Source organism: Bactrocera latifrons, unplaced genomic scaffold, assembly GCF_001853355.1.
Source record: "Bactrocera latifrons isolate USDA-ARS-PBARC rearing strain unplaced genomic scaffold, ASM185335v1 scaffold_32, whole genome shotgun sequence".
In the NCBI taxonomy this organism is placed as follows: domain Eukaryota; kingdom Metazoa; phylum Arthropoda; class Insecta; order Diptera; family Tephritidae; genus Bactrocera; species Bactrocera latifrons.
In genome coordinates this window covers 1,027,126-1,049,381 of record NW_017536852.1, presented here as the reverse complement: position 1 = coordinate 1,049,381, position 22,256 = coordinate 1,027,126, and the positions used below count along the sequence as shown (strand labels likewise).

At 39.1% G+C, this 22,256-nt stretch overlaps 6 protein-coding genes and 1 non-coding gene across 7 annotated transcripts; 4 read left to right on the top strand and 3 right to left on the bottom strand.

Annotated features, from left to right (window-relative positions):
- Window positions 1-2,677: 2,677 nt before the first annotated feature.
- Window positions 2,678-3,831, top strand: LOC108970981 (venom allergen 3-like). Its single transcript, XM_018936736.1, has 3 exons — window positions 2,678-2,854; window positions 3,107-3,507; window positions 3,597-3,831. The coding sequence occupies exons 1-3, from the start codon at window positions 2,726-2,728 to the stop codon at window positions 3,829-3,831; spliced, it is 765 nt and encodes a 254-aa protein (XP_018792281.1). The 5' UTR covers window positions 2,678-2,725.
- Window positions 3,832-4,321: 490 nt separating this feature from the next.
- LOC108971068 (chromatin assembly factor 1 subunit A-B) lies at window positions 4,322-9,144 on the top strand. The gene is made up of 4 exons (XM_018936890.1): window positions 4,322-5,264; window positions 5,479-7,096; window positions 7,163-7,335; window positions 7,409-9,144. Exons 1-4 carry the CDS (start codon window positions 4,443-4,445, stop codon window positions 8,750-8,752), a joined length of 3,957 nt encoding a protein of 1,318 aa, XP_018792435.1. The 5' UTR covers window positions 4,322-4,442; the 3' UTR covers window positions 8,753-9,144.
- A 104-nt stretch (window positions 9,145-9,248) lies between these two features.
- Window positions 9,249-10,011, bottom strand: LOC108971069. The gene has a single exon (XM_018936891.1). The coding sequence runs from the start codon at window positions 9,928-9,930 to the stop codon at window positions 9,358-9,360; it is 573 nt and encodes a 190-aa protein (XP_018792436.1). The 5' UTR covers window positions 9,931-10,011; the 3' UTR covers window positions 9,249-9,357.
- A 1,434-nt stretch (window positions 10,012-11,445) lies between these two features.
- On the top strand, window positions 11,446-15,328 carry LOC108971066 (mitosis initiation protein fs(1)Ya). Its single transcript, XM_018936885.1, has 4 exons — window positions 11,446-11,463; window positions 11,539-11,832; window positions 11,892-13,833; window positions 14,870-15,328. Exons 1-4 carry the CDS (start codon window positions 11,446-11,448, stop codon window positions 15,088-15,090), a joined length of 2,475 nt encoding a protein of 824 aa, XP_018792430.1. The 3' UTR covers window positions 15,091-15,328.
- On the bottom strand, window positions 15,266-18,486 carry LOC108971065 (integrator complex subunit 4). Its single transcript, XM_018936884.1, has 3 exons — window positions 17,485-18,486; window positions 16,880-17,413; window positions 15,266-16,811 (listed from the first exon to the last, which is right to left on the bottom strand). Exons 1-3 carry the CDS (start codon window positions 18,412-18,414, stop codon window positions 15,429-15,431), a joined length of 2,847 nt encoding a protein of 948 aa, XP_018792429.1. The 5' UTR covers window positions 18,415-18,486; the 3' UTR covers window positions 15,266-15,428.
- Window positions 18,487-18,920: 434 nt separating this feature from the next.
- On the bottom strand, window positions 18,921-20,933 carry LOC108970999 (puff-specific protein Bx42). Its single transcript, XM_018936763.1, has 2 exons — window positions 20,567-20,933; window positions 18,921-20,516 (listed from the first exon to the last, which is right to left on the bottom strand). Exons 1-2 carry the CDS (start codon window positions 20,796-20,798, stop codon window positions 19,117-19,119), a joined length of 1,632 nt encoding a protein of 543 aa, XP_018792308.1. The 5' UTR covers window positions 20,799-20,933; the 3' UTR covers window positions 18,921-19,116.
- A 658-nt stretch (window positions 20,934-21,591) lies between these two features.
- On the top strand, window positions 21,592-21,663 carry Trnat-cgu. The gene has a single exon. It is a non-coding gene; the product is annotated as a tRNA-Thr (tRNA).
- Window positions 21,664-22,256: the final 593 nt, after the last annotated feature.

The window sequence follows — 22,256 nt, the reverse complement described above, 5'->3', positions numbered from 1 at the left end:
ATACAGGATGAAAGACGCTACCAAAAAAAATTAAATAACGTTTTTTCTATTTAAAGATTTTTTTTTTTTATATATTATATTTTTCTTTTTTATTTTTTAACTCATTATAAATTAAACAAATTTTATCGTCCTTAACCAACGAGCATACTTTCACCTCGATCACTTTTAAATTGCATTCGGTTCGACTCGGTTTTTTAAGTATGTCTTTATGTGTATGTCACGTTGTAAAATGCGAAACGTAAAGCGTTTTAGTTAGTTTTAATAATTGTTTGCAAATTTCTAAGTACATTAGTATATATATTTAAATATATAAGTAGTGGAGTTGCCAATATAACCCAAATGCGCGATTAATTGAGTCGAGTTAGCGACAGTTCTTTGAATTAAAACATTAATATACACACAAACACATAAATTATATAAAATATCTTCTGCTTCCATAGATTTTTTGAACACATTTCATTTTCCAAAACAATTTTATTTAAATTTATTTTCAAGCATATTTTTTATTAATTTATTTCGTAGCATATACAAATGTATGTATGTAGATTAATTTAATTKTTTACAATATTTTATACGCTTATTTAAGGTATTTAAATATATTTGCCTAGGCAGCCCGAGTAATAAATATTTATGTAATTAAACAGGCGTTACTAAAAGTCTATCCATAGAAGTATGTATGTACACACATACTTGTACATAACTTCGGAGATATGTATTAAGCAAAGTAAGCTTCTCATGCACAACTAACTATGTACTTTAATTTTATATTGTATCCATTATTATCTACAATGTGAGCAAAGTTAAGTAAACAATTTCACAAATTATAAGCTGTATATACAATACATACATAAATAAATGAAGTGAATAAAAAACTATTACATTAAAAATAAAAAATATATACATATGTATATTAGTATTTTTTCTTTTAAACAGTTTGGTGAGTTATAATTAAAAAATTAATTGAAGTTTGTAGAAAAAATTAGGGTTAAGCATGAAAGCAGTAAAAGTGTACATTTGAAGATGGGAGCACGATTCCCCAAACGATAACGATAGAATAGATGTTCCATTACCCGACTATGGTGAGGTTCGAATAGCAATTACCCGTCTGAAGAACAACAAAGTTGGAGAGGCCGATGGATTGCCGGCCGAGTGGTTCAAATACTGCGGAAAGGTGGTATTTGCAGTACTTGCTGGTAGAAGCAGAGGAAGAGGAAGAAGGTGTAAGTGGTGTCTACGCCAATTAAAAAAAAAGGTCCAAACACTTTTGCATGCGTTTGAACCAATTGTAAAACACTCTTTCCAATCTGATTGAGATATTACGAAAACATGCCTTTTGAACGCATTGACCGTCAACGGAACGGAAATAAGCCATTAGGTTCTAAGTCACGACTATACGATAGCTGACTCATCATTTTGGGTACTCAATAATGAAGTTGTTTCAGTCAATGTGTGATAGCGCGCATTGTGGTGGTGAAGAGTGATATGTCTTCGACGATTGGTTTTCCTAATCTCTTGAAAGACAACTGGCAAACAAATGGTTATACACCACTCAGAATTTACTGTACTGCAGATGTTCAGGCAATATTGAATATATGGTAGTTCCAATAGTGTCCATAGTTGTCTCAATCTTTCGATAGGCCTCATGACGATCTTATTTCCGCACAGCATCACTCTTTTCCGGAACAACAAATAATTTTTTGTAACCATCTCGAAATTCGTCTTTGAGTGATCAACGACCTGGATTGATAATTTCACGTTTTGGGCCACTCGATTGGCCAGCAAGATCGTGTGATATCACACCGCTAGACTTTTTCCTGTGGGGATATGTAACGTCTAAAGTCTATGTGGCCAATACCCCTTCGATCCAATCCTTGGACTAAAACATCAGGCGTGTCTATCGCCAGTTACTAGTCGAAATGCTCGAATGAGTCATCGAAAATTCTACTCAACGGATGAACCATCTGAGACGTAGCCGCGGCCAACATTTGAAAGAGATAATCTTAAAAAAATAAATATCAACGAATGTTCTTTCCAATGATAATATAAACATTTGCCATTAAATTTGAAGTTTCTCTGTTTTTTCTTAAAAAATAAAAATAAAAGATCCCGAAATGGTTCACCCTACATATATTTTTCTAGTTAAACACACATATGGTTGCCATTTATGTGTTAGATAATAAAGATGATAACACATGTCAGTATTTAGTTCCTCAAAAACGAGATTGACAGACGAGATTGCGATTCGCTCTGTCATAAATGTAGCAAACTTTCATATAGCAATCTTTCCTGACATCATAAAGTAATGTATGTTCTATCAAACGCAATAAAAAAGCAACAAGACGAAACTGTCTGCATTCTCTATTTTCATCATTCTTGGATCTCACCAGTCCATCACATCCAACTAAAGAAAATGTCTGCCTGATATGTTTTATCTCATTCGAAGTATGAAGAATGAATATTTAGAAAGCACACTCTAGTAGAAATGTCACGTTAATTGGTTCTACTAAACCATGAAAAATGAAGCTATACTTTAACTAAGTTTAACGGTATTCATGGCTTATCTGCACGAAAGTGATAACCATAAATTGGCGTGAAATACTCAATTCCAAGGTATTGAGTCACACCACAAAGTGAATTCAGCTTGCTAAACTATCATTTATACGGTAATCGGCATTACGAAGGATAAGTTTAAAAAAAATTCGTTCAAATTTTGCAAAACGAAAATATGAAAAAATTGTTTGCAAGTGTATTAACAACGTTGTTAGCACTAAGCACCGCACTGGAAGACTATTGTGATCCGGAATTATGTAGGAATACGGGAGGAAACAAACATATTGCATGCAACAACAACGGCGTATGTGTTGTTACGGATTTATTTTATAATTTATGGAATAAGTAAAAAAAATATTTCTGGTAGGATTGCTTAAAGTGGCATATCGGACACTTGTTAGAAATATTCGAGACACAATGTACATATAACCGGATTCCAGTGGAAAAGGTGTAGGGAAAATTGACAATCTTTTTTTGTTGCTTTTTGTTTTTTTTTCTAATTACGTCATTTGGGCAATAACGGTAACAATAGCATACAAAATTTTCACACCAACAGAGCTTCCATGAAAGATGTTCTCCTGACGCAAGATTGGTGGATTTGAACTTCTATATACCGTTAATTTTAAACGAGCACAACGAAAGACGAAACAAAGTGGCAGCCGGTAATGTAACGGGTTATGCGAGCGCTAAGCGTATGGCTGTCATGCAGTGGGACAATGAATTGGCTGATGTAGCTACCTACAATGTGAAAAAATGCGATTGCGAATATGATGGCTGTCGGAATGTCAGGCGCTTCAAGTATACGGGTCAAAATATTGTCAGTCAAGGTTACACCGGCAAGGAGAATGCTTTCAGTAATAAGGAAATCATTCTAGATGCTATCGAAAGTTGGTTTGAAGAATATATCGGTGGTTCAATGACTTACATGAATAACTATCCAGATGATTTTGATATTTAGTAAGCTGCAGTATAGACATTTATATATAAAAATATTTTTTAAACGTTTATGTTAATACATACATATGTATATTTAATTATAATTTTAGTAAAGAATTTTCACACTTTGCACTCTTGGTTACTGAAGCAAGTAATTATGTGGGATGCGCTGCGTCACGCTACAAGGAGGAGCAATACAATACCGTTTTATTAACATGTAATTGTGCTTCGGCTGCTCTACAGAATCGTCCGATCTATGTAGAGGGTCCAACTGCTTCGGGTTGCAAAAGTGGCAAAAATGACACATATCCGGCATTATGCTCCATCGCTGAAGTATATGAATAATTTGATGACAATGTGAAGGAAATTTATGTATGTCCTAAATATTTTTAAATATATTAAGTGTAATGGTTGCAATTAAAGTTATTATTGTTTTCATATTTTTTATTTACTTCACAAATAACAATGGTATAAATAAGAGATGCAAGGCCCTTAGATTTGTATACGCTTCTATAATGCCTCTATGTTTTTTGTAACTGATTTCTTGCGCCCACCCTTCTAATGATGCATGTATAATTTTAGGCTGAATATGTATGTTTATGAACTGAGTTAAAAGAGTTTACTTTATGGGTATTGTTAGAAAATGTTAATGAAATATTGGTCTCAATTTAAATACGAACTTATACGGATTTACAAACTAAAATATTTGAACATTAAACAGGTTTTTTTCATTGACAAATTTGTCCAGAAAAGAAACGGAGCCATTTCCTAATTGACAGCCTACGAACAGCTGTGACAGTTGGCATTGAGTCTTGCAACCAACTTCATCACAAATATTGGCGCGCTTTTTGTTTTCATTCGCGCACGATTTGACATTTTAAAGCCGTGTTTGTGAAAATTTTGTAATTAATTTCAGTGTTTTCATAAATTTTAGTATTTTAGCCAAATATTAAGATATGCAAAGTCCGGCAGTCAAAACGCCCGCTACAAGCAAACGTGAGGGCGGTGCAGCGAGAAAATCAAGCGGAAAGAAGCTTGTGCAGGCGCGGCTGCCATTCAAAATAATTCCAACTGGAACTCCCACAGCCGCTGCAAGTTCAACTTCAACCAAGGATACAGACGAGACAGCAAAAGATCGCAGAAAACGCAAGTTATCATTTGAAGCCGACAAAAGTGAGGAGGCAGAGTGTGCGGCAAATGATGAATTGCGTGAACGATCTGCCAGCAAAGAAAACTTGACTGTAAGAACAAAAAAGTTGAAAACTGATGAGCAAGATGATGTTATACTATTGGATGATGATGATATCTTGGAAGATGAGGATGGTAAGGTTAAGGATGCGGAAAGAACAGAGGATGAAAACAATTCAAGTAGTAATAAAAAGGTAGAAAAGCAAACCAAGAAAACTCCTATCGCAACAAAAACTCCAAAAGCAATCAAGCAAGCTAAAAACAAAGTAAGCAATGCTGTTAGCTCTCCACGCACGCCAAAACCGAGTGCCGCCACAGAGAAAGATGTTAATACGCCAAAGAGTGAAAAAGCTAAAAACTCGAACACTCCCGGAAGTGCGAAAAATAAATCGGCCAACAGTAAAGCAGGTGTTAGTGCAACAAAAGTTCAAATAAAATTGCCACTTGGAAGTGCCAAAACAAACAAGCGAAGAAAATCTATGATAACGGCAGACTCCAAAGATGGGGAAGTGGTTATATCTGGTGATGAATATGAAGATATACCCGTAAAGCGGCAAAAAGTTGGAGTTTCGCCAAATGATCAGAAAAAGGTAAACAGTATTTTCTACTCATTTTTGTCTATAAATTAAAAATTGTACTAGTGTATATTTTTAATAGCCTTAAACTGAAAAGGTATATAAAAAACTATACGCTATATAAAAATATATAATATTTCATGATATTTAAATAATAAATTTAAAATAATATTCATCAAAATGCACATATGAATGAACCTATTGAACTCACTATTTCATATGTACATAGGTGGACGATTCTGATAAGGTATCCAGTACGATCATCGATGATTGCAGTATCACAGAGTCGGAAGGAAATTCAAATGTGCTGGTCATGGAACTCGGCGGAAATCTTACCGACCTGCCAGATTCAGAGTTGGACAGCAGAAGTAGTTCTGAGACTGTTAAATCAATAAATACTACATCGGAACATTCTTCAAAAATTCAAAAATCAACTGCTATAATTAATAAAAGGAATGATTCCCCGAAATTAAAACCGGTATCTACAAGTTCCAAAGAAACGGCTCAAAAAAAGTGCAAACCAGTTTCTCCAACAAAGGCTGATGATGTTACACTTATTTCAAGTGAAAGTGAATCCCTTACAACTGAAAATAAACCAATTGAGATAACAGAATCACAAACGGAAGACAATGAAACAAATGTTAAAAATTCTAGTGAACCACAAATTACAGAGGGAAACAACTCACTACAAGCAGAGAAGATGAAAGCAGGTAATGATAAAGAGACTAAAAAAACACCACAGCAAAAGCCTAAGACACCAACCAGAGCAACTAAAGAAAATAAGGATAAAAAGTCTGTAGACACCCCAACCACATCGGAAAAAACACCTCAGCAAAAGCCTAAAACACCAACCAGAGCAACTAAAACAAATAAGGATAAAAAGTCTGTAGACACCCCAACCACATCGGAAAAGAAAAAAGTTTGCACAAATAAGAAATCTCCAAGTAAAGAAGATAAGATTGAAGATAATGAAGAAGTTGCAGAAGTTTCAATGATTGTAAATAGTACTTCGGATTCCGAAAGCGGAACTTCCAACAATGGTGAAAGTAAGTATTTTGCTGAGGAAAGCACACCTAGAGTTGCGGCTACCCCAAAAATAGCTAGAGACGAAGTGCTTGCATCGAAGAAAAATCTTACACCGAAGCAGATACAATTAATGGAACAAAGGCGTAAAGCACGTGAAGAGAAGGAGCGTCGTTTGCAGGAGGAAAAATTGCAAAAGCAGCGGGAGAAGGAGGCCAAGGAATTGTCAAAGAAGCGCGAACGGGAAGAGCGTGAAGAGCAACGCCGTAAAGAGCGTGAGGAGAAGGACGAACAGAAACGCAAAGAACGTGAKGAGCGTGAAGAACTGAAGCGTAAAGAACGAGAGGAAAAAGAACGGAAGCGGCTGGCCGAACAGGAAGTGAAGAATGAAGAAAAGCGCAAACGAAATGAAGCAAAAGAAGAGGAATTGCGTAAAAAAGAAGAGGAACGAAAGCGTAAAGAAGGTGCAGATTTAAAAGCTAAAAAAGAAGCAGAAGCTTTTCAAAAGTTCTTCAAAGCCAAACGCGCAGCAAATGCAGATGGCGAAGCTGGACAACAACAATCACAACAGAATGACAGCAAAGATCCTGAAATTCTAGCCTTCCGCCCATTTGAGATCAAGGGTGACATGAAATTGGCGCCTATCCGACGAAAACTGCTTAGCGCCCCCTCTAGAATACAGCTCGATACTTTCATGGCAGATGTGCCAGCAGAATCTACTCATTTATATCTGGATGAACTTAAGAGCGGCAAAATAGTACCAGGCATATGGAGGCGCATATCAGTAGATACGAAAGTATCCGAAGAAGACGTTCAAATCATAGGTCCTAATTTTCTTTATATATACCTCTCTTTTTACTAACTTTTTTTGTTATAATTATTCGCTTCAGATGACGAGCTGGATCGCGCAGGTCAAGCAATTGTGGAAGAGACGCACGCACCAATTGAACATTTCCGAGCTAAATTTTATAAATTCCATGAAAATCGTAGACCTCCATACTATGGCACATGGAGAAAACGAACAAATGTGATAAAGCCAAGGCGGCCTTTTGTGCAAGATGCGGTAAGTGTCACTTGCTAATGAAATTTTAGTTTGATTGTTTTAGAAGCTATATACAATGTATTCATTTACGCAGAAATTTTTCGACTACGAGGTCGATTCTGATCTCGAGTGGGAAGAAGAGGAGCCTGGCGAGTCGCTGGACGGCAGTGATGATGAGAAAGAAAAAGAGTCGGAAGACGATGACTACGAGGTCGATAACGAATGGTTTGTGCCCCATGGTCATCTCAGTGAAGAAGAGCTGCAAAATGAGGATGATGTGCTCGACGCCAACACACGCGAGGCCCAAAAAGCAAAACTACAAGTACTGCAGCAGGAATTTGCACAAGAGATGAAAAAGAAAACCGAGAAAATTAAACCACGTCTCATCGGCTGCATTTGGGCTGATGAAAATGGCAATCAACCGGCGTTATGTCCGAAAATCATCTGGGATACTTTAAATTTGCGTGCAATGTTATTAGAAGCTCCACCACTACTGGAGGACCCCGAAGTTGCGGAAAAGAGCGAACTTGGTTCGCCAACAAACAATGAGAAGACAGTTGAGAAAGTGAAGCCGATTAAAATAACCGAACGTATGCTGAATGACTTGGTACGCTTGGTACACGGAAATCAGCATTCTAAAAACTTTTTAATAAAAGAATTCATTGCTTACTTGGAAGCGAGCGAGGAATCTATTAAGAACGGCGAAGTACGTGGTCCCATCAAGTCAATAGTGCGAGAGAAAATCGACGAATTCGCCGAATGGACAATAATCGAATCAAATAAGGTTTTGCAAAAGAATAAAAAGAAAAATAAAAAGCGCCTCTGCTGGGTGGTATCCGCTGACGTATTAAAGAAAATGGGTCTGGAAGATTTGGGTTTACATAATACGTGGAAATACACACTGCAACCGAAATCCAGTAAAGACGACACGACAAAAGCCGAAGATGAAGTTCCCACTGAAAGCGAAACAAAAGAAATAACTGAAATTGCTTGCGATGCAGAAAACCCAAGTGAAACCGTGTCAAAGACCGCTGACAAGAAACAAACTAAAAAGGAAAAAGCAAAAGAAAAGAAGCTTAAAACAAAATCAGAAATAACTAAATTCACAAAAGCGCTGCCGCCAAAGGCAAATGAGCCCAAACCTCCAAAAGCTGCAGCGACACCAGCAACAAAAGAAGATACAAATGCATCATCCGTTGAATCTAAAGAATCGCCGGCAACAGCAGTGACGTCACCAGCCTCCACTATGCCGACGGCAAATGTTAAAAAGCGTGTACCACTGCTAATGTCCGTCGCGCGTGGGCAGAACATATCGCAGCCCGCAAAGAATGCGCTTATCAGCGAGTTTTTAAAGAAGTCCACGGCTGAGAAAGCAACGCCTGCCAGCGAAACAGCAAATGCTGCCGCCACTTCCACTGCCAAAGAGACAGCGCAGTAGTGGAACTCGACTAAGCCGTTTATAGTGTATAGTGTAGTTATATACATATTTTTTATTATATCATAGTACTCTCTCATGTACCGTTTGCTACCAGCTGTCCCTTACCTACTAACCTACATATATATTGTATTCAATCAAACGAATAGTTAATGTAAAATAATATTTTTGTTAAGTATTTAAAGTCTATATTATCCAGCATACATGTTAAGTTCATTGGCCAAGTTAGTAACTTAAAGCCTAAAAAATTAATTAATTGTTAMATAACATTTATTAAGTTACTAAAAAATATTTTTAGTTTCATGTAGGCATTTACATACATATAGACATGGTCAATTAATGTTAAATATTGTATTTTTCCTAATGCTGTTAGAATAAAATACATGCATAATCAATGGGTTTACCAGTTAATTCAAAAGAAAAATCCAGACAGCGTGTTATTTATGCGTCTACTTTAGCATAATTTGTTGAACGGGTTAATGTTTAGAAAAGTGGATAAAAATTGGTATTCCGCAAATAGTTAGCACCCTAATGTGTGGTTTTACAAAATTATTCATAATTCAAGTAGCTACTGACTTTGTATGGCTTTGTAAACAAACGTCTTCATTCTAGTCCGTCGGACGCATTCTGCCATCAAAGCGACGAAACCATTTTAGCTTGAGCAAACGATTGTGGATTTTCATACCTCCAAGGTATAGAAGCAATTTCTTTTTCTCCTCACCTTCCGCTGCTTTAGCGACTGCAGTCTCTGAGATGAGCATATCGCCCGCAAGCACCGCATGCAATAAGTACACAACTGATGTGACGATGGCCAATATGGTCTGCGTCTTTGAGTAGCCGAAAAATTGATGTCCCATTTCATCTTCAATAATTTCCAAATCCGATAGGTACATTAAATATAAATCCTTCTCGGCATGATACATTGTGGTGATGCCGGTAATTATGTAACTGAAGCTAGCAAAACTGCTCCAAATTATTTCGCGCAGCAAAACGGGATCGTTTTCCATGCAAATATTCAGACAACCAAAGAAGCTCGTGCATGTGAACACCGAGAAGACGGTGATGTACAAATACAAATCCTGTGACACGGCCACATTTAGAAATCCCTCGATTTGTATGCCCATGCAGAGGCAGCCCAAACAGCCTTCAAATAATTTAAAGGCAAACCAGACGCTGCGCATTGTCTTCTATGCTATTTTTTAAAGAATTTCTTATGTAAAACAAATTTAAGCTATGAAATCAGTAAATTTTTTTTTTTATAATTCTAGAAGGTTTTTTCTTTGTTTACATATTTTTATTTGATTTTATAAATTGAATGACTTCGAAGATTTGATTGCGCAATGCAACAGTAAATATGAATTATGTACATATGTAAACAAAAAGTTATGTAGTGAGCGAGTCAAGGTCATACCAAGTTGATAGTCTCAATGTTATGGATATGTTATTGCATCGGCAGAATTCTGTTGAGTTAACAGCCCTTGATCGGGTCCGTTCCGGTTTCGTTGACCCAACTGTCGTGGGAAGGGTTATGGATACTTGGCTGGTGACACGATGAGGTCTTCACCGAGCTAAGTAGATGGCCTCATATTCTATTGTTACTCCTGTCATTCAATAAAAGTTGGAGTTCGTATCCGAGTCTGTGTTAGTCATGTGAATAGATACGCCTGCTAGGATTTATAAAATCCACTCGTAGTATCTGCGGTATCTCGCGCTGATGTTAACTCAGCTATAATTGCGTAAGCGGTGTCTACGCCAGTAAAGAAGAAGAAGTATCATTATTACCTGCAGAGAGCCGATCCACATATAAAAAACGATCCTTCTTCCGAAACTAGATTCGAGAGGCTTTAGTCAGCAAAAACCGAAACATAGGCTTACAGTTTAAGTTAGGTTAGATGGTGGATGGAGACGATCTTGTAAGTAAGCAAAGGGCCAGATAATAATTTCCCTTCATCCTAGCTCAATGTGATATTTGAAAGTGTTAGCTCTCAAGTATTTAAGGTTAGACCTCGCAAACGCGGGACAATCAAGAAGAAAGTGTTGAAATATTTTTACTTCGCAGCCATCTATACATACACTACCGCTGACATCAGGTAAAATGCTTAACCTTTCAGCATGGACGCCGATTGAGCAATGAATAGGAGCTAGCATATCCTGCCTGAGAAAAAAGAGCTTACTAGACCTTGCGCGGTCTTGAAGGAGCAGAGTACTGCGTTATACTGCTCCTCTGCAGCAGCATACAAAAACAAGATGGACAGACCAGTTATTGGGAAGTGTTCATATTTCAAGAGATCTGATTCCATTGAAGCCGCTCGTTTCCTGGGCCTGTCCAAACCGCAGGGCTCTAGATCGAAGATTTCAGTATCTACATCGTGGTCGTAAATCGAATTGAAAAAATTGAAGATGCCAGTTTGAGTGAAGACCCAGAGCTTCTGAAAACTTTCTTGAAATATTTTCAAGAATTTTGAATGGGTGGCAAGCAGTTTATGGCCCGAATTTTTTAATGTAACAACAAAACTGAGTTAAATGCTTAAATACCGTTAATTCAGCGGGCGCATTGCATTTTTAATGAAGTTCGTGTAATGCCAGCCTGCATACTTACATGTTTATTTGGATGGGAATAACACATTTTATGGACGTTTTTAAGCCGAGTAGATTTAAGAATAATTAAAGTTTTATCTTTAAATTAATAAACAACAATGAAAATACCCAAAGATGTAAGTTGGAACCAAGTGTCCTTCATAGATAAGATAAGTAAGTAGTAAGATACTAAAAAAAACTGCACTTTTAAGGTTATCTGTGGAGTATGCAAGAAAGTTTTTTGTTGTGCCGAGTGCCGTTACAAGCACGAGATAAAAACACATGCGATCGTTGTACAAAAGCCCAAATTCTCCAATCAATCGAATGAAGATGTGAACTCAGCCAAGCTGGAAGAACAATCGAAGAAAGACGAGACTAGCCATATTTATCTCTTTTGTCCGCTCTGTGAACGAAAGCCAATGCCGCTACAACGTGAAATGTACGCCGAGATGTTGGCACATGTCGAGCAAAATCATCTGCCGTTGCGCTGCCGTAAATGCGCCAAGGTAACTGCGTAAAAACACTCGTATGAAATTCATAATTCAAACGCACATTTACTTCAAAGGTCTATACTCGTTTGGATGACTTGCAAAACTTCTCAAAGTGTACGCAGATCGCCGCTCCGACATGTTGTTGTCCTGACAAGGGTTGTTGCAATCAACTTAATCATACCTGTGACACCGTCACCTTGCAGAAGGAGTTTGCCAGAGTTACGATTTCGACGCAAACGTCACCGCAGCGCCGCCAATCCGATGAGTTTCACGACACACCAATGTCACTAATCAACCTGCGTTGGAAAGCCAAAGGCAAGCTGACACATGAGGAGTTTGTGTGCGACAGTGTTTCTTCATTGCGAAATATTTCGTCGATTAGCAACAGTTCACTGCGTCGCAGTTTGGATGCCCTTATCAAACCGAAGGGCCAAATAGTGCGCACCACATCGACGCCAGTGCACGCAGAATTGCTTTGCACAAAGCACACCGAGCGCACATTTAATGCCTCTGGTGCCCAGGTGTCCAGTATTTACCATAGCGGCGGGGAAACAGACAATCATAGTCCAGCAATCGCTGCAGGTGCAGTCGCAACCTCTAATCCAGTCGCACAATCACCAACCAAACAGCAATTGGAAAGCATCAACCGGTATCTGAAGGTTCCGCGTGGCAAAATGAGCGCAGTAACTCCACTGCGGCATGTGATGTCGAAGAGTATACAAAAGGCTTTCGCCGAACATGGTGGATTGCCATCGGCGCGTATTAGTGGCGCCGATTTGCCACCATTGCGTAAGAATATGTTTGATTCGCGCACAACTGATGTAAGCAGCAATTCGGTGGGCTCGCCACTCGATCTGCGTATGTCGCCGGTAGTTCGACGCACTCACACCGAAATTCAAATGAGTCAGCTGCAAGGTAACAGCGCTTCAGCGGAGCAAAAATCTTCTCTTTCACAAAATATGCACCACGAAGTGTTCCGTTCGTCACAAAAGCTCACTACTACCGAATCGATTGTGATAACGCGCACAAAGCATTTGGCCGGTCTAGAATCTGCGGCAAGCAGCATGAGCAGTACTGCTGGTTCTGTAGCTTTCAAGACTGCTGACAAACTAACGACGTCCGCAAGCTCGGCCAGGGACAACAGCAGTGGCGTATCCAGCTCCAATTGCAGTTCGGTGTACAAATCATGCGAGAGTATTGAAATCATCACGGCCACCACTGCGCTGAGTGAGATCCAACAGGGTTATTACGCCGTCACCGATAAGCTTGATAATGCAAAGGAGCAAATTATTCCAACCATGGAGAATGTGGCACAGGTGGTTAGCTATAATTTGCCGCCAATCACGCCCATTACGCGCATTCCAGGCGCACTTATCAATAAGAAATTTATACGATTCGACTCACCTTGCGAAGAAGAGAACGAATTAGAAATCCCTTGCGAAATTAAGAATCCTAAAGACATGGCAAATTCAGCAACTCCAACAAAACCAACTGTGCCGTCGAAAACCGCAAATGTTTATGCGTCACCGCAGCACAACAATAACAGTACAGCTAATGCAGGTTCAAAAGCTCTTAAGAAAGTCACCGAAACTCCACGTAGCTGTGACTCTTCCACAACTGAAGCGTTCTTTACGCCAACCGCCACGCCAGTACGCAGGAGTAAAATGCCGCTAATCCAAGAAAAACCGCCCAACTCAATTGACTTTAGGAAACCAGCCTCCAGGCGTCCGCCTGCTCTTAGCAAACACGGCAGAAGTGCTGCATTTGATCGTTCCGAAAGTATTACAGATAATGAAAACGAAAATGATGCAAAAGAACATAGTGTTAATACTAAACACCAAACTAGCCAAAAAACTTCAGCTGCTTTGGGTCGATCATGGTCATTCAGCGCCCTACTGGGCTCTGTGATGCGCTTGAATTCCACAGGCAAAGGAGCTACGCCTGAGAAAATTGAAACGCCGCCACGCACAGATGTTAACTCCAATTCGATAATTAAACGCTGCGCTTCGATAGCAGGTAATACCCGACTATACTATTAAGGAAACCCTTTAGAATCGTTTAAATATAATACATTTGACTATCATCTGAAGCTGATTTGGGCACCTAGACCTTTTCTACTTCTTCAAAGAAATTGTTGTTGTTGTAACGAYTTCGACCGAAAGAAGAACGCTTCACCGATAAAATCCGGTTCAATTACAGCATCGTAGAACTGGCTGTTTTAGGAATTGGATTAACAAGCACACTGTCCCGCAAGCCAAGATATCAGAAGCTCTAACTCCACCTATCCCGAGTGAAAATAGCTTTTTATCTCGCAAAATAATGTCAACTCGGCAGAGTTCCTGATGTAATCTTGAAGCTACTATTTTGCGGAATATGTCAAATATGTTCTTGACTGGGAATTAAAAGGTAATCAAGGGTAACCAAGCTCTTTAGGCACGATCATTGTCAGTCCCACAACAGTCGGGTCTAAGTAACCTGAACGAACCCGGATTTTATTCGGTCAAGAAGTGTTAACATGGTACCATGCTTCGAAATTACTTCAGGATTGTTTTCTGCCGCTACACAACAACAATGCAAGCACATTACACATCTTTATACCCAGAAAAGCTTATATCCAGTTTGTAACCTCCAGAAGGAAACGTCGGTGACCGTATATGCACTAAATGGTATATGAATGATCGACGTGACAAGTTGAATTGTTTTATTCATGTCCGTCTGCAGCTGCTCATTTGTCGAAATCAAGCTCGAATTATTATTTAAGGCAACGCTAAAATCTCCGAATATAAGGTTCAGTTCCGGCAAACTGACCGATCAAATCCGATCCCACGACAGTCGGGTCTAAGTAACCTGAACGCACACGGATTTTTATCCGGCCAAGGACTGTCAACTCGGTGCCATGCCTCAAAATGATTTCAGAAATGTTTTCTGCCACTACAACAACAACCGATCAAAATCAAATTTTCGTATTTTTACAATTATTAACCAAGTTAACGCTTTTCCTTGTTTTAGATTATTCAATTGCACATTTTACGTAAAAACTTTAATTTTCCAGGTTCTCTTATGCGCACACAGTCTCTAATTGATGAAGATGAACAAGGACGCAACCAGAAACGAAAGCGGTCTTATACGACAGACGCGAAATCGATATCCAGCGTCGACTATCAACGACAATTTCACGACCCTGTGTCACCGAGTCCCGAGAAGGCGTTGCGTACGAAACGCTTTCGCATACATGGACGTAAGCCAATCGAGCGAATGCGAAGGGAGCTATGAGCCGAATTTACTTGCTCACTCAGCGCTTTCGTGGAAGCTGCTAGCAGTTGCTAAAACTTAATTAGAGACACGAAATTATTTAAATTTTTATCCGATTTTTTTTTTGTTTTTATAAATATACATACATACTAACTTAAAGCAAAGCTTGTGATTTTATGTGCAAAATACTCGATAATTGTTGTTTATATAGTGTTTTTATTATTTAAGAAAATAAATGTTCAACTTTTTTCACATTTTACATTTCGTTCTTAACTATAACAGTAATATTACACAAATTGGTATGTAACTCCAGCGCCTCAAACATGCTCACACACACTTAATACTGCTCCATTGGCAAACTAAATACCACGACGTACCGGTTTCGGTGCGAAGAGTATCTTCGCCGGTTTGCACAGCTCCAACTCAGTGCCCGGCCGCACGGACAGACACAGTGTAATGTCCACCGACGAAGCTTCCGTCCAGACGCTGTGCGACAGCAAAATCGTAGTGCGCAAGCGCATGCTGGTCTCGTGCTCACCCTGCTCGGTCATGATCTTCTTGAAGTCCGCCAGCTTTGGCACCACCGTGTGCACGTGCTGGTCGGGATACTTAATCTTGATGCGCATCTCTTGTTTCTGGGTTTCCTGCAGGTTATCGAACTCGGCCACAAATGGCAATGCTGCTATCAAACCAGCTGTCACTTTAATGACATTGTCCTGCGCCATTTGCGCACACGGTTCGACAATACGTGCCACACACATGCGTATATTAATGTTGGCCGGCGGCATGCGTACGGGGGAAGCGTTCTCAACTAACGGTAATATTTCACGAAACACGCGACCTGGCTTTGGATCGGGTATATTGCCCAACAGCGAGAGCAGCGACGTGGTAAACGAATCCGGTTGAAACGCTTCCTTTTCATCGAGGAAATTGCTAATATCAGCAGCTGTTTGCAAAAGCATCTGACACGGACCGAGTGCACTTTGTGAGCGGTCGCGCACAATTAGCACCAGATGGAGCGCACTAGCACGCAAGCAAATTTGCTTGACAAGCAACATATCACCGTAGGTGAGACCCGAGAAGATATGCTGCAATTTGAGGCAATTGCGTATGAGCTGAGCTAGTGACTCCTTAAGGGGGGCGCGACTGCGTTGCGTAGTTGTGCAACTTTGCAACTGATCCAATTGTATTTGGGCGGCCAGAAAGGTTTCCAAGAAGTTTGCGGTACCATACATTTCCGGGTCGATTTCACCTAAACGCTGCAGGTTACTCTGAGCCGTCTTCAGCAGCGGCACTCTCTCACGAACTATGCTGAAAGTTTCGTGTATATGCTGGAGTATGGTGTTCAAGTATTCGCGAGAGCTCTCAGCGCCTTTAAGCGGATTGATGGGTTTGGTGGTGGAGGCGCCTTCAATCGGTAATTGGGGGACGATTTGCGGCATGGCATCACGCAGATAGGCGTAATGCTTGAGCGTTACGTCAGGGAATAAACTAATCAATGGTACCAGATGTTCGGCGGCGTTAAAAAGTAAAATGAGTATGCATAGATATGCAGGATCCTCGACATCACGTTCGGCGCTGTCGAAAAATGGATGATCCTGCAGAAGATGGGAAGTGACAGCCATGCAGAGATTGGGATGCTTTTGACCGATTTTGCGCATACAACCGAAGGTGGAGTTTTTATCTTGTGGGTACTTGGAGAGCACATCCAGTAATTTCTGCACAACCATGAGCAGGCAAGCCTGAAAAGGAGCAAATTATTTTATATTAAAATTTATTAAAAAAAATATGTATTTGAATATACGCTTACCTGTGTCGAGACGCGGCATGCGCCCAACATCAAGTGTAGCCCCTCACGTACGTCAACCGAGTAGTCTTCCAACGAGCTAAGCATGGTTTCTAATTGGTCCTCGCGCAGGACGATATGACGAGCAATCGCTGTCAAGCTATAAATGGCTTTCAAGCGTACATCTTCGATTTCATCATTGAACATGTCAACCAGGAAATCCAGACTAGTCACAGCGAAGTCAGGATTGCTCAATGCTAATTTACACATAGAGTCTACAGCAGCTGTACGCACTTCGAGGAATTCATCCTCCAAACCGTGCACCAACGCACCACAAGCGCCACTTGCCACCAAAGATATAGATTTAGAATCCAGACGCTCCTGCGGCGCATCATCGGCCCAGCGTTTACCAGTCGACCATTCGCCACTTGCCACCAGTTGCGCACCACGCTCGTGCGCAGTTTTCTTGCGTCGCAAGTTACTCATGAGCTTCTTGTCAAGTGTTTGATGCAGAAACTCCGAAGTGACTTGTGTCATAAGCCCCAAGTGTTCAGCAGCCTGTAAATAGATTAAAAAATATTTGTAAATACTTTTATTGACTAAACACGTTGAATTTACTGCACACATACTTGCGTACGTATCTGTATGGAAAGATCGCATAGTGCGCCACAGACTTTGCCAAAAGCAGCGTCAATTAAACGCATTTCTTCATCATCTTCTCCACCAGTTATAATATGGTCCGGATGACTTATGCCAAGTTGAAAGACCAATTGAAGCGCTTCTTTCCGTACACACTCATAATCATCCTTCATGGCTTCAACGGCGCGTTGATATAAAGTTGGCGACAGAGTAGCACCACGTTCTCCGAGACACAATATAGACCGTAGCGCTTGGGCACGTACACCTGAATCTTGAGAATCAGCATAATGTCCTATTAACTCCATTACACCTTTTCGGGCATCATTTAGTGTAACAAATGCGGATAACACCATCAATGCATATTTATGTGTATGATGTGAATCGGAGGTGAGCTGTTGCTGGGCAAAGTGTGCAATTTTAGTAACATGAGTTGATGGTAATAATTTTACATTTTTTGTGCCAATTTTATGTAAACTGTACAAGCCCTGCGCAATAACTTTTTGAGAACGCTCTTGTTTCAACACGCCAATAATACCATCAACCAGCGCATTAATCACTTCCGGCACGCGTACTTCAGACAAATCGGCAAGCAAGCCTAGAATCTTTACGCGCACTGTGGTGTCTCCGTCACGTTCTTGTCGGTATATTTCCATTAGCCGATGGATGACGTCTTGTGTTTCACCAATTTGTGCGTCATCTAATACAAGCTCATCTGCTATTTTAACTAACACTTCCAACAATTCCTTGCTGCCTTGCGGACCATGTCCGGCCGGTACTCCGTCCAATGAAACAAGTACTTGCAGTAGTTTACTGCCCGCATTGTTTTTAATGGTGGTTTGAATTCGTATCTTTTTCGAAGGTTTTTGCGAAACTTCAATAGTTTCTGTTGTAGAATGCGATCGTTTCATTGCGGTAGCCATTTCACAAGTGAAATTATATCTAAACGTTTGCAATTAACTTAACAAAACAAAAATACTATATTCGTAGATGACTCTTCATCTTTACTAAATGAGCATTCACAATGAACATAGAGATGAAGCACTAATATGTGTGTGTGATTTATCGGCAATTGACATATTAAATATCGATCAAAACAATTTTTTATATATTTGTTGTTTACTTTTAAATCAATAAGTGTGTTGTCCTTCTGCTATTAAAGAACAATTCAATATTTAAAATGTTGCAATATCAAGAAGCATTTGCAAAGCCATTCACAATGCTGCACTGCAGAATTGACAATACTTTCCCGATTAAGCTTCGGGGACGTTCAGATCCCTGACTTGTTGTCAATATTTCGAAACAAAAATGGTGTCAATAAAATGTTTTTAAATTTATTATCATTTATTATTTACTTTAGTTACAGTTCATAGAATTTTAGTTTAATATGAATTCATAAGCGAACGGCACAAATTAAAACAAAAAAAAAAATTATACAACTTTGTTTTTAATAGTTTCCTAAAAGTATTTACATGACTAATGCCATAGGTATTGGCAAATTTGTGTCAAGTTACTTCAAAATGTCACAAATCACGTTTTAATGTTGCTCAAATGTCAAATAAACTGAATTTGACGATAAACTTATTTAACTATTAAAGATGCGTAATCAAAAAGTATTAAACTTCTTAGTCTTTTCTACGTTTTTTGTCCGAGTTACCACGATCACCCTTGTCTTCAGAACGTTTTGGTGCTTTTTTGGCCATGTTTAAGAACTGATCCAAACCGAACGGATCCTCCTCCTTTTCAAATTGTACTGGGCCAGAACGTTGAGCGGCACCACCAGCTCCACGTGAAGTGCCCGAAAACTCCTTATCAGGCACGAAACGCTGCGTATTTACAATACGATCTAAGTCCGCGCCATACGCATCATTATCGAGTTGCTTGCTTGGGCGATACAGGTGAGAGGCCAATGAATTAGAATCGCGCCAAGGTTTGTCATATACATTATATGCTTCGTCATCTCCATAACCGGAGTCCATACCCTTGGTTGTGTTGAATAGACGTTGATCAAACATGGTTTCGCCGTTACCAGCTGATTTCGCGGGCATGCCCAGAGCGATTTGCTCGGAAATATCACGTTCACGTTCACGCTGTAGTTTCGAACGCTTTTCTGGTGCAGCACGTGCCAAATTTCTATCTCGTTGACGCTCACGATGACGTTCCGCTCTTAATTCGTTACGTTCGCGTGTTTCCGGATTCATAGTCGCTTGGTCTTCGGGCTGACGAAGGCCAGCACGTTCCTCTCGAGCACGTTGTGCCATCATTCTTAGCATGTCCTCCTTTTTTTCCTTTTCTTTTTGAGCCAATTTCTTTTCCAGTGTGGCACGCGCCTCTACCGCCTCGCGGGCTTTACGGTCAGCTATATACAAAGCTTCAGCCATTTTGGCGAATTTTTCACTGATGTGAACTTGTTGCAAGCCGCGTCCATCAGCTGCCAATCTTTTATCCAATGGAATTGTGTATCCTTTTGCATTCTTCCAATTGGAAATACATGGTGGTATTTTCCACTCTTTCTGTTCTTTGACAGTGACTTTACGCGAGGGGGAATGTAGCACCGGTGCTGGGGGCGAAGGTGGTCCACGAGGTATTTTTTTATTAATCCGGAACTTTGGTGGCTCCATTGGGTCTTGCTGCGCCTCAACCATACGTATAACTCTTTGCTTCGCTCCAGAATTGAATGCGTCGCCTTGTTGTGATGGCGTGTAGCGTATATATTGGGCTGGCGCGGTTTTCTCCGCATGACGTACAGGCATAGCAGCAGCTATTTTGGCATTGGTCAGTTTTTCCAAAGCACGTCTCGTTTCTTCTGTCGTATCAGCAACGGTTTCTGCATCAGGACGTTGTAGTTCGTCAGCGTCTTCGGCAAGAACCTCTGCTGGAAGTAACTGCGATATGGAAGAGTACACGATCTTATCTTTTCCGTGACCTTGACGTGCAATGGCATCGTATTTGATTTTTCCCTTTTCATCTAAACGCACCGCCAAGGCGTTTGATTTTTTATTTAGATTAGATGGACTACCCATACCTGAAAAATTGGAAATTGAATTTTTGCTTTGTACATTTTTTTAAGCTTACCCAAAGGATACTGTGCCACATGAATTTCAGGGAATGCTCCACCATCTCCAAAGTCTGCTTCGGTGCGGGGAATCCAATCTTTGCGTTGACCATAAGGTGGCGCAGCAATTTTCGCTGACACCAATGCACCCATAGGTGCACCGATAATTTTCGACTTTTGAGCCACGCGACGTTCATCTTCCCTGTCCCAAACGGGGTTTGAAGGTGAAGGTAATATACTTGATAACGACATTACAAAAGCTTATATATCGAGCTATTTTATGTTTAACTTTTTTTTTTTGAAACTTGCTTTAAATTTGCTTTATATAGTTTTATGCACGTCTCTATTATTCTAACTTTTGTCACATTTAATCCACAAACTACCGAGTTGCTCTATTTGCAAAAAGAGCAACATACAATCCACCAACAGAGTTGCATTTCAAAATTGCAAAATTAACGGCATGTCAAGTGAAATTCGGTTTTCGGTATATTGTGGTTTCTTTTAAATATTGATATGAAAAGATACATATATATTATTACTATTAAAAAATTGTGAAAAAGTGAAATTTAAATAATGTGTTATTTATATAATTGTTTTAAATTAACATTTCAATTAATTGAAATTAAGAAAATTTAAGATATAATTTATTTACCTGGTATAATATGTTACATTTTTTTTTTGTTTATAGTGAAAGGTTTTACTATATAAAAAAAATTGTATTAGTATTTTTTATATAATTTTCTTCAACTTCACTCAGACGATAAAGGTTAAGCAAAGAGCTCAAAAAAATTCCCACAGAACTTATTGTGAAGTGAATACGTACATAAAATTGTCCTATTTGCATAAAAAATATGATTTCTTTACTTTATTGCTAGAGAAAATTTAAAAATGTTTTTATAAACACAATTGACTCAATCTCTCGGTAGGAAATGTGTGCAGAAATAAAAGAAAACAGCAATCGCAGTATGTGCGCAATTTAGATGAAAATAGTTGTTTGTGTTTGTGCACGCTATTATGTGTGTATTTTGCCAACCGCCAGACAACTGCCCCTTTAGCTCAGTGGTAGAGCACTGGTCTCGTAAACCAGGGGTCGTGAGTTCAAACCTCACAGGGGGCAAATGTCTTCGTAGTTTAAGAAATCCCATTTTTTTGTATAATTAAACATAATTTTTTTAGTAAAGGCAATTATTTTTTTTTATAATTTTTATTAATAGCTATTTATAGAATAAAACTGTTTAACTCTCTTATTGAGTCTTAAAAACATAAATGAAATGGAAATATAAAAACCGTTATTTATTCAAAGGTTAATTCTTATATATTAATTTTACCGCAATATTTTAAAAAAAGTTTATAAACAAAATGTAAAAATTATCATTTGCCGTAGCAATAAACTTAGCTGCAGAGAATTACTTTTGTTTTTATATATTTTTTTCCTCTTCTCTTTTGCATTTAATTCCTATACTTTGATAGGAAAACAAAAGCGAGTGAAATAAGACGCAGGGCAGCATATAAAAAGGAATAAATACAGTGTTGCTAGCTCGATTATCAGAATATAGTTTTTTGTATTTTTTCTTTTAATCTATCTCAGTTCTGTTGAAGAATATTAACAAAATACTTTATAATATTTACCAAAATAAAAATATTCAGATATATCATACACGATATTTGATTCTGTGGAAAAATTAAGTTAGCATATGGCTTTTTGCTAAT

What these genes read in the sequence shown, in the direction of transcription:
- LOC108970981 (XM_018936736.1), top strand. Translation starts at nt 2,726, where the DNA reads ATGAAAAAATTGTTTGCAAGTGTATTAACAACGTTGTTAGCACTAAGC. An exon ending in TTGCATGCAACAACAACGGC is followed by an intron (nt 2,855 to 3,106) that starts GTATGTGTTGTT and finishes TCACACCAACAG; the next exon opens with AGCTTCCATGAAAGATGTTC. An exon ending in CCAGATGATTTTGATATTTA is followed by an intron (nt 3,508 to 3,596) that starts GTAAGCTGCAGT and finishes TTATAATTTTAG; the next exon opens with TAAAGAATTTTCACACTTTG.
- LOC108971069 (XM_018936891.1), bottom strand. Translation starts at nt 9,930, where the DNA reads ATGCGCAGCGTCTGGTTTGCCTTTAAATTATTTGAAGGCTGTTTGGGC.
- LOC108971066 (XM_018936885.1), top strand. An exon ending in GCTGCCGTAAATGCGCCAAG is followed by an intron (nt 11,833 to 11,891) that starts GTAACTGCGTAA and finishes TTTACTTCAAAG; the next exon opens with GTCTATACTCGTTTGGATGA. An exon ending in ACGCTGCGCTTCGATAGCAG is followed by an intron (nt 13,834 to 14,869) that starts GTAATACCCGAC and finishes TTAATTTTCCAG; the next exon opens with GTTCTCTTATGCGCACACAG.
- LOC108971065 (XM_018936884.1), bottom strand. Translation starts at nt 18,414, where the DNA reads ATGGCTACCGCAATGAAACGATCGCATTCTACAACAGAAACTATTGAA. An exon ending in CCATACAGATACGTACGCAA is followed by an intron (nt 17,414 to 17,484) that starts GTATGTGTGCAG and finishes ATCTATTTACAG; the next exon opens with GCTGCTGAACACTTGGGGCT. An exon ending in CATGCCGCGTCTCGACACAG is followed by an intron (nt 16,812 to 16,879) that starts GTAAGCGTATAT and finishes GCTCCTTTTCAG; the next exon opens with GCTTGCCTGCTCATGGTTGT.
- LOC108970999 (XM_018936763.1), bottom strand. Translation starts at nt 20,798, where the DNA reads ATGTCGTTATCAAGTATATTACCTTCACCTTCAAACCCCGTTTGGGAC. An exon ending in TGTGGCACAGTATCCTTTGG is followed by an intron (nt 20,517 to 20,566) that starts GTAAGCTTAAAA and finishes CCAATTTTTCAG; the next exon opens with GTATGGGTAGTCCATCTAAT.